Below are 12,696 nucleotides of genomic sequence, written 5' to 3' on the forward strand. Positions count from 1 at the left end.
AATGTTGTCTCCTAGCTCCCCCTCCACACCACATTTCACCCAAAGCCTCACACACCAGTCACCCAAAAGTGCATTTGGCAGGTAGTGTTTTGGCAGTGTTGCCATCCCTTAGAGAGGGGCTAAAGAGCTCGAGAGTCCTGGGCGGTTCGGGAAGTAAATGTTATTGATTTTCCCACCCCTTCTCTACCATCACCTTATTGTGTGTATGGGGGTGCGAGTGAGGAGTGCTCCTTCATGCTACCGGGGCACCAGGCGTCCGCTTTTTAGTTCGCCCAAAGCCATAAAAGCCATCGCTAGTTGCCGATGTTTTGGGGCGTGGTTGGGTTGGGTTCTTGCGACTCTTTCTCGGTACACACCATTGTGCCGCGTGTTACTATGTCATGCGTGTGTTTGTGTGTAGTGCATCTTCTTCGAAGGCGAAGAAAGCGCTTTCACTTCTCCCTCTGTATTCCGTGTGTGAATGTGCTTTTCCCACACAGTAGTCTTTCTCTTGTCCATTTTCTACCCTTTTCTATATCCTGCATTCTCTTCATTGAGCACTGCTGCACGGGGGACATTGTATGCGACAGCAGCGTGTGTAATGCAATTTATTGAATCGTCAACCAGCCAAGCGTGTACTCCCGCTCCTGTAGGGCCGTTACGAGATAGCGATCCCGTTTCATTATGCATACATGCAATATGCAGCGCGAGATTAATATCCCTTCCCCTTTTGCTTACTTGCATATTGGAATGTGCTACCTCAACTGCGTACTTCTTTGTATGGGAGTAAAGAAATGGCTGGGAGTTCTTAAAGAAAAACCTCCAATATATGCTTCCGATCGTTCGCTCTTATCCCTTATCATCGCACCTCTTCTTGCATGATGCAATATTGAACCTTCTGTGTGAGTTCTGATGCCTTTTCTACTCTCTTTTAAGGAATGGGGAATATTTTCCTTGCTGTATCCTCTAAATTGGAACAGAAAGACAGTAGACCCGCGGAACCAGGAAGGCAATATGCCGCAACGCAAACATTTCACTCTTATCGCGCACTTTTTCAGCACTTTCGCAGTCACTGTGAGGGGGGCTTTTATGGCGTGAAAAATCATGACCAACAAAAAATGGAAAAACAACAAAAAACCCTCCCAAGAGAGAATGATTGAGTGCAACAGCCCGCTCCACCTGGCTGTGGCTTTTTTAAGCCTTTACTGTGAGAAAAAAGGCTTAATATAGAGAAGGGCAAAGCAAATACGGAAAAATCTTCGCTAAATCCGTCAATATTGAATGGGGGGTTTTTGTATGGAGCGAACCATTTCTTTTCCTTTCCCATGGAGGGGAAGGGTGTCCATTTCATACGCAAAAACGAGATGTGACGCCTATAGAGCGTCATAAGAGCGTGCCATAGAGACCTCGCTGGACCGGACCGGACCACAGCGGTAGTGATTAATATATTGTCAAATTGCACCACCAAATGTTTGCCCCTTCCTCTCCTCTCCCTTCTCCTTCTTCACCCCCTTTCACTGCCACGTTTGTTCCCGCGTGCGAGCGCGCGTCATGTTAGATGTTTCTAATTCGATTAAAAATAGCATTTTCAAAACAGCAAAGCATCCTTTACCACCCCCCACCACTCTGTGTGGCTGCGCTGCGTTCAGCTGTTGCTCCTGATTGAATGAATCAAACCCTTTCTGTCATTTCCCACCATCGAGGAAAGGGGAGGGGGGTGTCGCTCCATTCCGCTCCCTTTCTTACCACCGTTTCCTTTGGTATAGTTTGCGCGAAAAGAAATGATTAATAATAGAATTCATTTTTCGCGCATTGCGTTTTCTATGTGGAAAAGGGAAACTCTGCACGCAGGAGCATGAAATGAGAGAGGGCATTGGAGCGCGCGAGGGGGAGGAGGATCGTGCACCACACATCATCTCACAAGGAAGTTGGAAAAGTTAGTTCTTTTGATGGAACAACGAGCGCAATTTCTAACAAAGTGCGACTTATTCCACCATTGCACCGTTCGGGTTGCTGCCTCGGCTATGTGTGTGTGTGTGTCCCCTCTCTATTTTTAGGCCCGGGAATCGACCCTTTTGGAATCACGGGTGACACCGTGCCACTGCACCACTGCTGCACTCTTGAGGTTGCAGTTTCGAGGTGCATTTGCGTGTGCGCCTTTCCCCCGGCCAAAACGGGCAATGAAAATATCTCCTTGGGGGTTTTTGATGAATGAAAGTGAATTAAATCGGTGGGAAGGGGGAGGGGGGCAGAGAAAAGAGAACGGAGTGTGGAATTTCACCCACTCCCTTCGCTTTCACCCCTCGGTGCCCACCAACTGCAGTGTGTGCAGTTGAGGATCGCAGCACATTCCCCAAAACCGCAGCGAAAGGGGGAACCGCAAACTACACGTCGATCATAAGATTTCATGAGATTTTTGAATGAAGTTGACGTGGTTTTGGGGTCGGGAATAAGCCGGGAGTGAGTGTGCGTGTGTGTGTGTGCACACACGATGTAAATTATGCAAACGGCAACTGCCTGACGTTCATTACCCGTTCTCTACCTCCATTAAAGTCGTTCCGCGTTAGGGAGGATCGTTTTTCAGCTGTCCTACCTCAACATTGTGTGTGCAAAGCGAAAAAGGTGTTGAATTTCTGCGGGGGAAAGAATAGTTAAAAACACACTGAAAGTTATTTAAAAACGTTAAATAAGCTATATAATGTATGAATAAAAATTTATGAAATGTAAATTATATGGAACTACACGTTTTTTGTGCAAATTGTTAATGCTAAAATTCAAATCTCTCAACCGTTTTCTTGTAACGCGTGCGTAACACCGCGTAACGCCTTTGTGTTTAACTGTAGCGACATCTAGCGGCATTTGAGGGGAAGCACGTTTTTCGAGAGAATTCGAATTGGAAAAACATAAATAAGAAACATAATTAGAATTTCTTATTTTCTCTTCAATCTATACCAACACCCATCGACCAACACACTTTACATTTGCATAGATTTGTGTATATTAGAACATATTTTGCCACTCTTTCTCTCTCTCTCTCTCTGGCCAATATACATAGTTCACAGCTAGGCCCGGGTAAGCCTCATAAACACCCGGGCGAGATATTTGTGATATGTAAAATAGCATCGTACCGATGCAATATAATATATATTTCCACTACTAAACTAACACATGCTACGGTACAGGTAAGCGACAACGCTCCTTTGTGTGCGCACTTGGTTTGGTGGTAGTGGCGCCATCGCTTAAACATAAACTTTCGTTTTTTTTTGTTCTGTGTGTGTATAACATCAACAATGAAAATGCAATATAACCAACCCACCCAGTTTCCCTTTCACCTATTGTAAAGTTTCTGTGTGTGTGTGAGTTTAAATTTTGTAACTTGTTTTCTTCCCTTCCAAAAACTCCTTCTTTTTTGGCATCGTTGGCACTATTTGTGGTAGCAGTACTCTAATAGTTGTAAAACAGTCTAACATGAAGGAAAGAAACAACTGACCACAATACAAAAGTGAGGGGAAGTGTTGGGTGGTTAAAGTGTCTTTTTTGTTTTGCGTTAGAATGGTTTAGATTAGAATTATGCTGTTCTCCTCTTTGCGGTTAATACTTTTTCCATCGACTAACCTTGGCCATTTTTCGAGAGCATCCTCTTCCATTCCCGCTATTACACTTTTTTCGAGCCCTTGCCTTCAAGTCTTTCCTCACACATTCCTCCCTCACGCACTCATTCGCTAATCAGTTTCGATAAAATAACCATCATCTATAAAGTACATCTAAAAGAATAAGAATAGTCTTACATACGTAGACGGATAGAGACATTTAAGACATAACACGCACACACACGCACACACATATACACACGTACACGGGGACGCACACGGACACAGCCTCCATCAAAACCGGAATGAGCCTCCACCGCTCGAGCACATTTTCGTTTTCATCTTGCGGGAAGAGTTTGACGCCAGCACGCCCTCGATGGGACGTTTTGCACCGACGGTGCTCACGCCTTTACTCAGCCAACGGTTCCGTGTCGCTTTGGTTGCCGTCGAGCACGCGGTTTACGTACCGGTTGCGGATCGCTTCCGGATCCTTGGCGCGACGTTCACGCTCCTGCTGGCTGTCGGTCATATCGCTGGACGAGCCCGGTTCGCCCGACATGCGCGGCAAGCTGGAAAAGTGCGACAAAGGAGATTTAATGTTGAATCGGGAGCTAGTAATAGCTTTGAGCATGTGTCATACGTTTTGTTTGCGTAAAGGGAACGTGCCGCAGGGCTCATGTTCAATATGCCGTCGTTGCTTGCGTCGTACATCCAGATAACGATGGTGGCCAGTAGCGAAACTACAGAAAGCAATATTTAAAACACATCAAACAAATGGGAAAAGTACAGTAAAGGCATTTAAAACGAAGGCTTACCAATGAGCCATCCAATGAAAAACATTTCCAGCATGAAATATCCGCCCTTATCCACGATCATTCCCGATATCATCGAAATCACGGCAAGGCCCAGGTTCTGAACCGACTGGCAGCTGCAAAAAAGAACAAAATAAGCTTTAATCTCACTATATAGAAAAGAAAACCTTCAAAACCTACATTCCGTAAGCCGTTCCGAGCTGATATTCCGGCACGATCAGCGCAACCAGTGGCCACAGGCTGGAGGCCAGCATCGAGTACGCCAACCCCATCGTAATCATGCCAATGTACGGATTCAGATAACTAAACGCCAGCATGCCGTGCGCCACAATCGTCACCAGCACGGACAGAAACACCCACAGCACATTGCGCCCGGTACGATCGACAATCAGCCCGAACAGTGGACTCGCGACCGCCGCAATAATGTACACGATCGAGTTGACCGTGTTCGCGTCCTCGGATGAAAAGTCAAACTTGCGCATAAAGAACACCTTCCCGAGGGCAATGAACGGGAAGATGGCCACATAGTACGCCACACAGATCACGGTCACCATCCAGAAGGACACCTGAAAAGTGCGGACGTCCGACAGCTTCGCTACCTCTCCTCCCGGGGCCGAATCGTTGCGCTTCAGTATGCGTGCCGCCCGGCGATCCATCCAACCGAGTATGAGCGCACAGATCATCGACATTACGCAGGTCAGTGTGGCGAGCAGAAGGACCACCCCGGTGCACATGTGGCCCTGGTAGCCGAGACTCTTGACGTACTTGTAGATCGGTACCATCACGAGAAAGTTTACCGTGCTGCCGACGCGCGCAAACGACAGCTGCAGCCCAAACACCATGTTCAGCTCCTTGCCCTTAAACCACAGCACGGCGTAACTGTTCTGGGCCACTGCGAGCGATTCCGCGCCAATGCTGTAAAGCGTAAAAAGGAGTTGAGTTGACACACTGAAATAAAGCGGAATTGTTTGCCTTCTTACCCAAACATAAAGCGTCCCACAATCATGAGCCAAAATAGATTGATCGTGGCGCCCATCGCGAAGATCAGCTGCCCGATTAGCAGTATAAACATGTAGATGATCGTCCCGAGCCGGATGCCAAACACACGGTCCATCAAAAACCCACCAATAAAGCACAGGATCACGTTCGGCCACGAGTAGATCGAGTACAGCATCACGAACTGAGTGGTGGTGAGATTAAGGTCCGACTTGAACGTATCCTGCAGCGCTCCCGGATTGTCGTAGCAGAAGTACGAGCCTGTGGGAAACCGTATTCAGACAAATTAATGAATGGGGGCAGCAAGGCAGAACGCTCTTTACGCGATGGTGGGGTCAAAGGTTTGCTTCCGGGCATGCCGCGCGATAAAAACGGACGCCCACACGCGGGGCACGCGATTCCAAGACGGTGCTACTAGACCATCACATTCGGCCCACATTCGATGCGTGTGTTTTCTTCCCGGTGAGTGTTTGACAGGTCGCTTATCTATCTACAGCGGCGTACGCGCGCGTAATCGCGCCCCGTCAGCTGGTGGAATCGGGACGGGCCGCCGTACCAATTATGGCGGAAAATTGCGTCGCTCGCGGCACTTACCGAAACCGACCAAACACATCAAGATAAGGGCCTGGAAGCGGTGCAGAAAGGAGGACGGATTACAGCACGCGCTCGCCCCACAGCCCGTCAACCGCTCCGCCAGCTCGTCGTCATCGCTTGGCCGTCCGTGGCGGGTCAGGGAGCGACCACTGCCGGTTCCGGTCGGCTCGTCCGTGTCCGTGTCCGGCTGCAGTATTGGACGGCGGGCCTCATCCTCTTCGTACTGGCGGGGCATGCTGCTGCCTCACAGCGGAACTGCGAACGGAAAGGAAAGGCGAGAAGGAAAGGGAAACAAGCAATTACACACTGGCTTTGACTGGGCAGACAGGGGGGCCGATGCAACCACACAAAGAAAATGAGTGATGCGGGTGACCGACGCAATCAAAGTGCACAATGATTCAAGCAACGAGGGACGACCCACATACGGGCGCGTTACTCGGAAACAAACAGTGTTTAGAAAAACGCCCCGATTTTTCGGTCAGCAGTTTCCCATTCCCCCCCCCCCCCGTTTGAAGCGAACTAACTTGAACCCCTCCTCCTCCTACCAGGGGGACAGTTCTGTGACGTAGAGTCCCAGGAATGCACGGCCCCTAGCAACTTACTTCTCCTTCAGTGGAGGTGAGACTTTTGGTCGCAAACAGTGTTTATTGCATAGGTAAATAAACGAAATGTTAAACGAAAGCTACAGTGCCAACAGGTCACAACACAGCTCTGCCTCTGGCTCTGCCAGCACAAATCACAACACAATTGTTGGCCTTATTCTACACACACTCACGCACACACACACTACTCACACTCGCAAGAGACGGGGCGATTTAATCGATTGCGGGAACGCGTTGGCACCGAAGCCCGAGCGGCCGTTCTGTTCTGGCCAACTTCACCGATTAAATGCTCTATCGGACAGCAAACTATCGCACGGCCGGACCTCGCTTATTATCTCCACAGGCCACCACCAACTTTTGCACAGCTCTCTGTGGGTGAGTGTGTGTGTGTGAATTTCATCACAACAAACTATTCGTCACAACAAAGCGCGTTTACACTACACGGTTCAGTTGCGATTGTACCATATGGGAGGGGTTTTTGACCTTATTTTGTGTTTTTATGTGCCAATTTGGAGTAGTTAATGTTGAAAAATGGAAGCAAAATTATTTTAAAACAAACTGTTTGTCTATTCGATAGAAATGATGGTGATTTCAGTGCAAATTACTAACGCAATCAAAACACCACATTTGACAGTTATTCTGATTTGACAGCATTGGACCTGTACACACTGTGTTTGCGATTTTATATCAATCATTATGCAAAAACGAAGGAAAATATGAACTACTCCTCCATCTTAGGAAAGTATAAACAAATCGACTAGCTTCATTCTTCTGAATTTCATCTTTGGTTTAACAAAATCAATTATTTCCGCTAAAATCACAAAAGTTTACATTCTGCTCCCAACCTACCTCATTCGTGTCTCGTGTAAACGGTGCTTCACGTCTGCTTGTTGTTGTTGTTGTTGACGTCAAAACATACGTGTCGCAGTGAGAATCTGCTCGCGCGAGCAGCCTCCGTGTTTTTTAGAAACTACAGCAGTAAAAGAGGTCTGCCCTTGTTTCTTCCCAAAAGCAAACAAACGACCCACACCACCAGCATGGCGGATCTCAAGCGCGATCTCGACGAGTACCTGCTGCTGCAGGAAAATCAGAAGAAAAACTTCAAGCTCGAGATGCCCAAAATGCCCTCCCTTCCAACGCCCGACCTGATGGGCAAACTGTTCGGCCGCAACCAGGAACCGGAGGCAAACAGTTGGCTCAAGGATACGCAGGACACTTGTTGCCCCAAGCTGGTAGGTTGGGCAGTAAGAGGGAGGGGGGGACGAAAAGAAGGGGGCTTCTGTTTCCTAACCGTGTGCGCTTGTGCCTTTTTCAGTCCCGAATCCAGCGGATAGTCGGCTTCGTGACATGCATGGGACTCGGGATATTCTGCATGATCGTGTCCACGTTCTACATACCCGTGCTGATACTGAAGGCGAGAAAGTTTGCCCTCCTCTACACGCTGGGCAGTGTGTTTTTCATCATGAGGTAAGCAAAGAGCGCGCGCGTGTGTGTGTGTATGTGTAGGGCTCATTGATGTACCTTTACCCATCTCGTTGTAGCTTTTCCTTTCTGAGCGGCTTCGGTGCCATGTTCCGGCAGATGTTCTCTCGCGAGCGGGTCGCCATGTCGATCAGCTACACGTGCTGCCTCACGGCCACGCTGTACTTCGCGATGGTTGCGCAAAGCACCGGGCTGACGGTGCTGTTCGCCGTGGCACAGATCATCACGCTGCTGTGGATGATTCTGGCCGCTGTTCCCGGCGGCATGAGCGGGGTCAAGTTTTTCGGCAGCATGTTCCGAAGTTCCGTGTCCAGCACGCTGCCAGTTTGAGGAGTAGCGTAGCGCAAGCGAGGAGAAGGACGCATTATACTGCATGGAGAAAGCAATTGCGATGCGCAACTGTCTGTGTGTGATATCATGTTTAGCTGTAGCTGTACGTAAGCCAGAGATTACAATTACGATGTGTTTAGGTTAAATGTACACCCACTACTTTCTTGGACAGGTCCTGCTGGGCCGGGCGCAGGGAAGGCGTTCCCCGCATGCTTTTCTGCGGCCGGTCAGATAACGATACTAAAGTATTTTTCAAATAAAACCGTACAACGTATATAAACGTAACAAAATAAAAGACAAAAATGCTTTTCTGTGAACCTTTTTGCACGAATACAGCAATTTTTAACGATTGCATCCAAACGAAACACAAAAATCAATTCTGGCTGGCAACACTGCTCCGTCCGCCGCGTTCGAAAACGTCAAATTTGACAGCTGTTTGATGGTAAATAAAAGTGGGATTAAAAAACTCGAAAGCGAAAGTCGATCCGCGCTATTGTTTTTTTCAGGGGTCGATACTGTACAAGGGGGCGGGAACAGGTATGAGTAATCTTTAAATTCCTCCCGATCCCGTTCGTGGCTGTCGATAAAATGTACAGCTAAAGCAAACAGCAACAACAACGCCCCGCAGCGAAGCGCAGCACTACAATCGACACCCGAGCACACCACAGCCAACACAACGACGACGACGACCAGGCGGACAAAGACCAGGGCCAGAAGGGCGTTCCAGTCCAAGATGGAGTGTGACGATGCGGCCGTCGAGCGGCAGAAGCTGGTGTCGAACGACGAGGAGGACGACCAGAACACCATCACGAACCTGTCCTCGAGCGGGCAGGCCAAATCCGTACAGACACCCATCTCGCCCGTGCTCAGCAATAAGGTGAGTCATCGTCGTCGGAAGCGTCTTATCAGTTCGTGATGTGTTTTTGTCCCCGTTTGTAGCTGTTTTCCAGTGGCGAAACGAGCCGAAGTCAAAACTCCACCAACTACTCGCTCGGGAAGGGAATCGCGACCGATGCGCCGCTGGCCACCAAGGTCAACTACGTGAATGAACGCAAGGCGCAGGATAGCAAACCGAAGGCGAAGAAAATCCAACGAGGTATGTAGAGGTAGAGCCCGGGATAGCGATTTAGTCCTTGCCAAGCAAACATTCAGGTGCTTTTTGCCCCCCTTTAAACGGTCCCCGTGAAAGGCAAGCATGCCCCCAAACACAGCCACAGTTACTTCCGGGTTAGGCTTGAATTGGCTCCCTCCCATACGCTTGTGTTTCATGTGTTTTGTTGTGTTGTGTTTTGCTTTTTATTCTAGTTCCTGTATTGTATCTGCTTGATTTTTGGGTTTTTTTTTCATTTATTTCTTTTCCTTTTTCCTCTTTTTTCTTCTTTTTTTATATTCCTTTTCATAATTTTGTTGCTCCCGATTTTGGTTCCATTTTTCACCACCACCTGGTATATGTGCCCCGTTGTGCTCCCGCTCCGTCCGTCCGTATGTTTTCGTCTCGCTCGCTCTCTCGCTCTGTCTCCGTGTTCCTTGTGGGTTGGTTTTGCGAATCCGTGCAGAGCTCACACCGACCGGTGGCGTTCCGGTCACAGCCAATACCGCCTCCACTTCCACCACCACCGCTACCACCTCCTCCACCAGCACCACCACCACCAACACCACAAACATCACTTCGGCCACCGTTGCCAACAACAGCTCTGCCAGCACAAACAGTAATCTCCCGGACGGAGCAACAACGCTAGCACCGCCGCCATCCGTTGCCCCTAGCAACAGTGCAACCGCCGCTCGGTTGCTGAAATCTCCACCGTCACAGTACCAGCGCCCGAAGCCGCCCGATTCGTTGCCCTCGGCCGCCAGTAGTGGCGTTGGAGGAGGGGGAGGTGGTGGTGGTGGTGGTGCTGGTGGTACAAAGCTCCGTCACCACCCTAATGCCCATCCCGGCGTGTCCACGTCCACGTCGGGCAGCTCAATAGCGCTCAATGCAAAGACGCACAATTTCTCGTCCCGTCCATTAAAGCACCATTCTTTCATATCAGAGGTACCCGACGTGCGGCACATGGAGCGGGCCCTGCTCGGGCTGCTGGAAGACTTCCATTCCGGGAAGCTGAAGGCGTTCGGTAAGAGCGATGCTGGAATAAATTACAAGCGACCCCTGTACTAACCGAAACCGTTTCTTTCGCCCCCCCCCCCCCCCTCCTTTCGAAAGGTTCCGGCTGCACGATGGAGCAGATGACCAGCATACGGGAGCAGCAGGAAAGTTTGGCCAAGCTACACTTTGACCTTGGCATGACGGAAGCATTTACCGGTGGCAGCAACAACCCGAACAACGACAACGAGCTGCAAGCGCAAAGCAATATGAAGAAGCTGGTGCAAAAGCTGGAACAGCTGTCCTTCTCGATCGAGAAGCTTCACTCGAGCAATGTGGAAAAGTGACCGCTTGACTGACACACGTAGCAGGCAGAAGATTAGTCTTAGGATGCGCTGAGCCCAGCCGCGGATTGGGATGGGATGTGATTTTTTTCTTCTAAAAATCGGTAATAACGTAAAAAGAGTGCCTAGGCGCCATTTTCTTTCCGTGGATCTTTCTACGGTAGTTACATTGAACGTTTTTTGGGTTTTGAAGGGAATAAAAACGCAAATTTTATGTTACGCCCGGTTTTTCCATCTCTGGTCCAAACACACCACTACACACGCCCGACCTCCCCAGCCTGCTTCGTTTTTTTTTTTGCTTTTTCTTATGCCTTCTTCTTGGCGAATCCGAGATCGTACACCAGCTTGACGATGCCGAGCAGGCCGACACCGCACAGCGCGACCGTGATGCCGAACAGGGCCTTATCGGCCGGACCACCCTTCAGGAAGACGGGCAGCTCGTTCTTCGCCTGGAACGTCAGCATCTTCTTACGCAACGATTCCGGCAGCTTGTCCGAAATCATCACTGGCGGCTCGGGATGGTGACCCATGGTGGATGGTTACTGCTTTAGATCTGCAACAAACAAACAAACACACACAAAACGGTGAAACGGGATGAAGTTTTTCACTGCGAGAGGGAAAAATTATGCAACACGCGTCGTTGTAGTTGCCATTTTCATGCCAACTTTTCCTCCCGATTAACACACGTGCAACATTGGGCTTAATTAAACGCACTCGCGCACATTATCACCAATAGCGGCCACTGCGGAATCAATTACCCCTTACCTGCGTGAGTCTGCGGACGAAGCGATCAAACTGTTTCGTTTGACTTTCCTTTGCTCCTTGCAACGTACGGTAACGGCTGCCGATGAAATGGATCAAAATGCACCGACTCTCCTTCAACTGTCAGCGAGTGGGAAGAAAAGGGGCATCGGTGTCCTAGCAACCGAAGAGCGGCTTCAGCGGGGCTTGCTTCGATGCACTGGTGGTAACTGTCATGCCATGTGTGCCAATAACAAAAAAAAGCAACGTTCGTGTCCACAGCACCACCACTCAGCTGTGCACAGCCCGAAGTGGATTATTTTTAGCACGCCCTGTTAGTGCAGCGAGCACTTTGCTCATCGCCCAAATGCACTTGCCAATTGCATTGTACAGGGAGCTGGTGGTGCATCATCATGCTAAGATGCTTAGAAGGGTTCAATCGTTTCTTCTTTTTTTAACAATCGATAGCGTTTCGGTGCATTTGTTTCGTGAGTTAGGGGTCAGTCGGGAACGGTTTTGAAACGAACCACGTGCTCGGTTGAGTAATCTTTAGTTTGTTGGAAATTATTCAAAAATCCAGTTTTTTGTTTGTTTAACAGTGCTTAACAGACACTTTGAATTTCGGATTATTATCCTTCAACTGGGTGTAAGAAGCTTTGCACCTAATAATTGTTCCACAGTGAGTGAAGGATCGTCCGCGATCTTCCCGACTCTTTGGTAAACGCGTCTAAACAAACAAACAAAAAGTAGTCCAAAGTCCAAACATTTCAGGATTTTTTACATAAAATATATTTCTGTTAAATTAAATATTGTTTTATGTATGTATGTACGTGTATATATATATGTATATATTAAGATAATTTTGTTTGTTTCGTTTTTTCATTTTTTTATATGTATATATATACTTAATGTCCACTTTTCAACATATAATCATCTTTTTTGTATTTTCATGCGATTTTTTCTTCTTTTCTTATCCATTTCCCCACCTTATGTTTACACATTGTTTTGTTTTGTTGTAATGGGTTGTTTGTTTGTTTTTTTTTTGTATGTGTTGCGCGTCTGTTGTTCGTTTACTTTTTCTGTTGTTGTTGCTCTGTTGTTGTTCTTGTTGCAATGCTTTTGCTTTGCATGTTTCATTACTGG

At 48.4% G+C, this 12,696-nt stretch overlaps 4 protein-coding genes across 6 annotated transcripts; 2 read left to right on the forward strand and 2 right to left on the reverse strand.

The window, feature by feature from the left end:
- Positions 1-2,953: 2,953 nt before the first annotated feature.
- LOC120902464 (major facilitator superfamily domain-containing protein 1-like) lies at positions 2,954-6,973 on the reverse strand. 3 transcript variants are annotated; one of them, XR_005739418.1, is made up of 7 exons: positions 5,972-6,206; positions 5,362-5,638; positions 4,562-5,296; positions 4,385-4,497; positions 4,210-4,309; positions 3,836-4,138; positions 2,954-3,743 (listed from the first exon to the last, which is right to left on the reverse strand). XR_005739418.1 is itself a non-coding variant. In XM_040311219.1 (7 exons), exons 2-7 carry the CDS (start codon positions 6,204-6,206, stop codon positions 3,979-3,981), a joined length of 1,620 nt encoding a protein of 539 aa, XP_040167153.1. In that variant the 5' UTR covers positions 6,207-6,226; positions 6,766-6,973; the 3' UTR covers positions 2,954-3,978. The 3 variants fall into 3 exon arrangements, 2 of the variants coding, with proteins under 2 accessions (XP_040167153.1, XP_040167152.1); XM_040311219.1 differs by adding an exon at positions 6,766-6,973 and having other exon boundaries at positions 2,954-4,138; positions 5,972-6,226; XM_040311218.1 differs by adding an exon at positions 6,574-6,972 and having other exon boundaries at positions 2,954-4,138; positions 5,972-6,226.
- A 488-nt stretch (positions 6,974-7,461) lies between these two features.
- Positions 7,462-8,676, forward strand: LOC120901203 (vesicle transport protein SFT2C). Its single transcript, XM_040308910.1, has 3 exons — positions 7,462-7,805; positions 7,889-8,040; positions 8,115-8,676. The coding sequence occupies exons 1-3, from the start codon at positions 7,611-7,613 to the stop codon at positions 8,383-8,385; spliced, it is 618 nt and encodes a 205-aa protein (XP_040164844.1). The 5' UTR covers positions 7,462-7,610; the 3' UTR covers positions 8,386-8,676.
- Positions 8,677-8,825: 149 nt separating this feature from the next.
- Positions 8,826-11,031, forward strand: LOC120903820 (putative protein TPRXL). The gene is made up of 4 exons (XM_040313457.1): positions 8,826-9,262; positions 9,325-9,481; positions 9,942-10,499; positions 10,589-11,031. The coding sequence occupies exons 1-4, from the start codon at positions 9,119-9,121 to the stop codon at positions 10,813-10,815; spliced, it is 1,086 nt and encodes a 361-aa protein (XP_040169391.1). The 5' UTR covers positions 8,826-9,118; the 3' UTR covers positions 10,816-11,031.
- LOC120903821 (cytochrome c oxidase subunit 7A1, mitochondrial) lies at positions 10,998-11,779 on the reverse strand. Its single transcript, XM_040313459.1, has 2 exons — positions 11,578-11,779; positions 10,998-11,365 (listed from the first exon to the last, which is right to left on the reverse strand). Exon 2 carries the CDS (start codon positions 11,340-11,342, stop codon positions 11,118-11,120), a length of 225 nt encoding a protein of 74 aa, XP_040169393.1. The 5' UTR covers positions 11,343-11,365; positions 11,578-11,779; the 3' UTR covers positions 10,998-11,117.
- Between the last annotated feature and the right edge of the window lie 917 nt (positions 11,780-12,696).

This window comes from Anopheles arabiensis, chromosome 3, assembly GCF_016920715.1.
Source record: "Anopheles arabiensis isolate DONGOLA chromosome 3, AaraD3, whole genome shotgun sequence".
NCBI lineage: Eukaryota > Metazoa > Arthropoda > Insecta > Diptera > Culicidae > Anopheles > Anopheles arabiensis.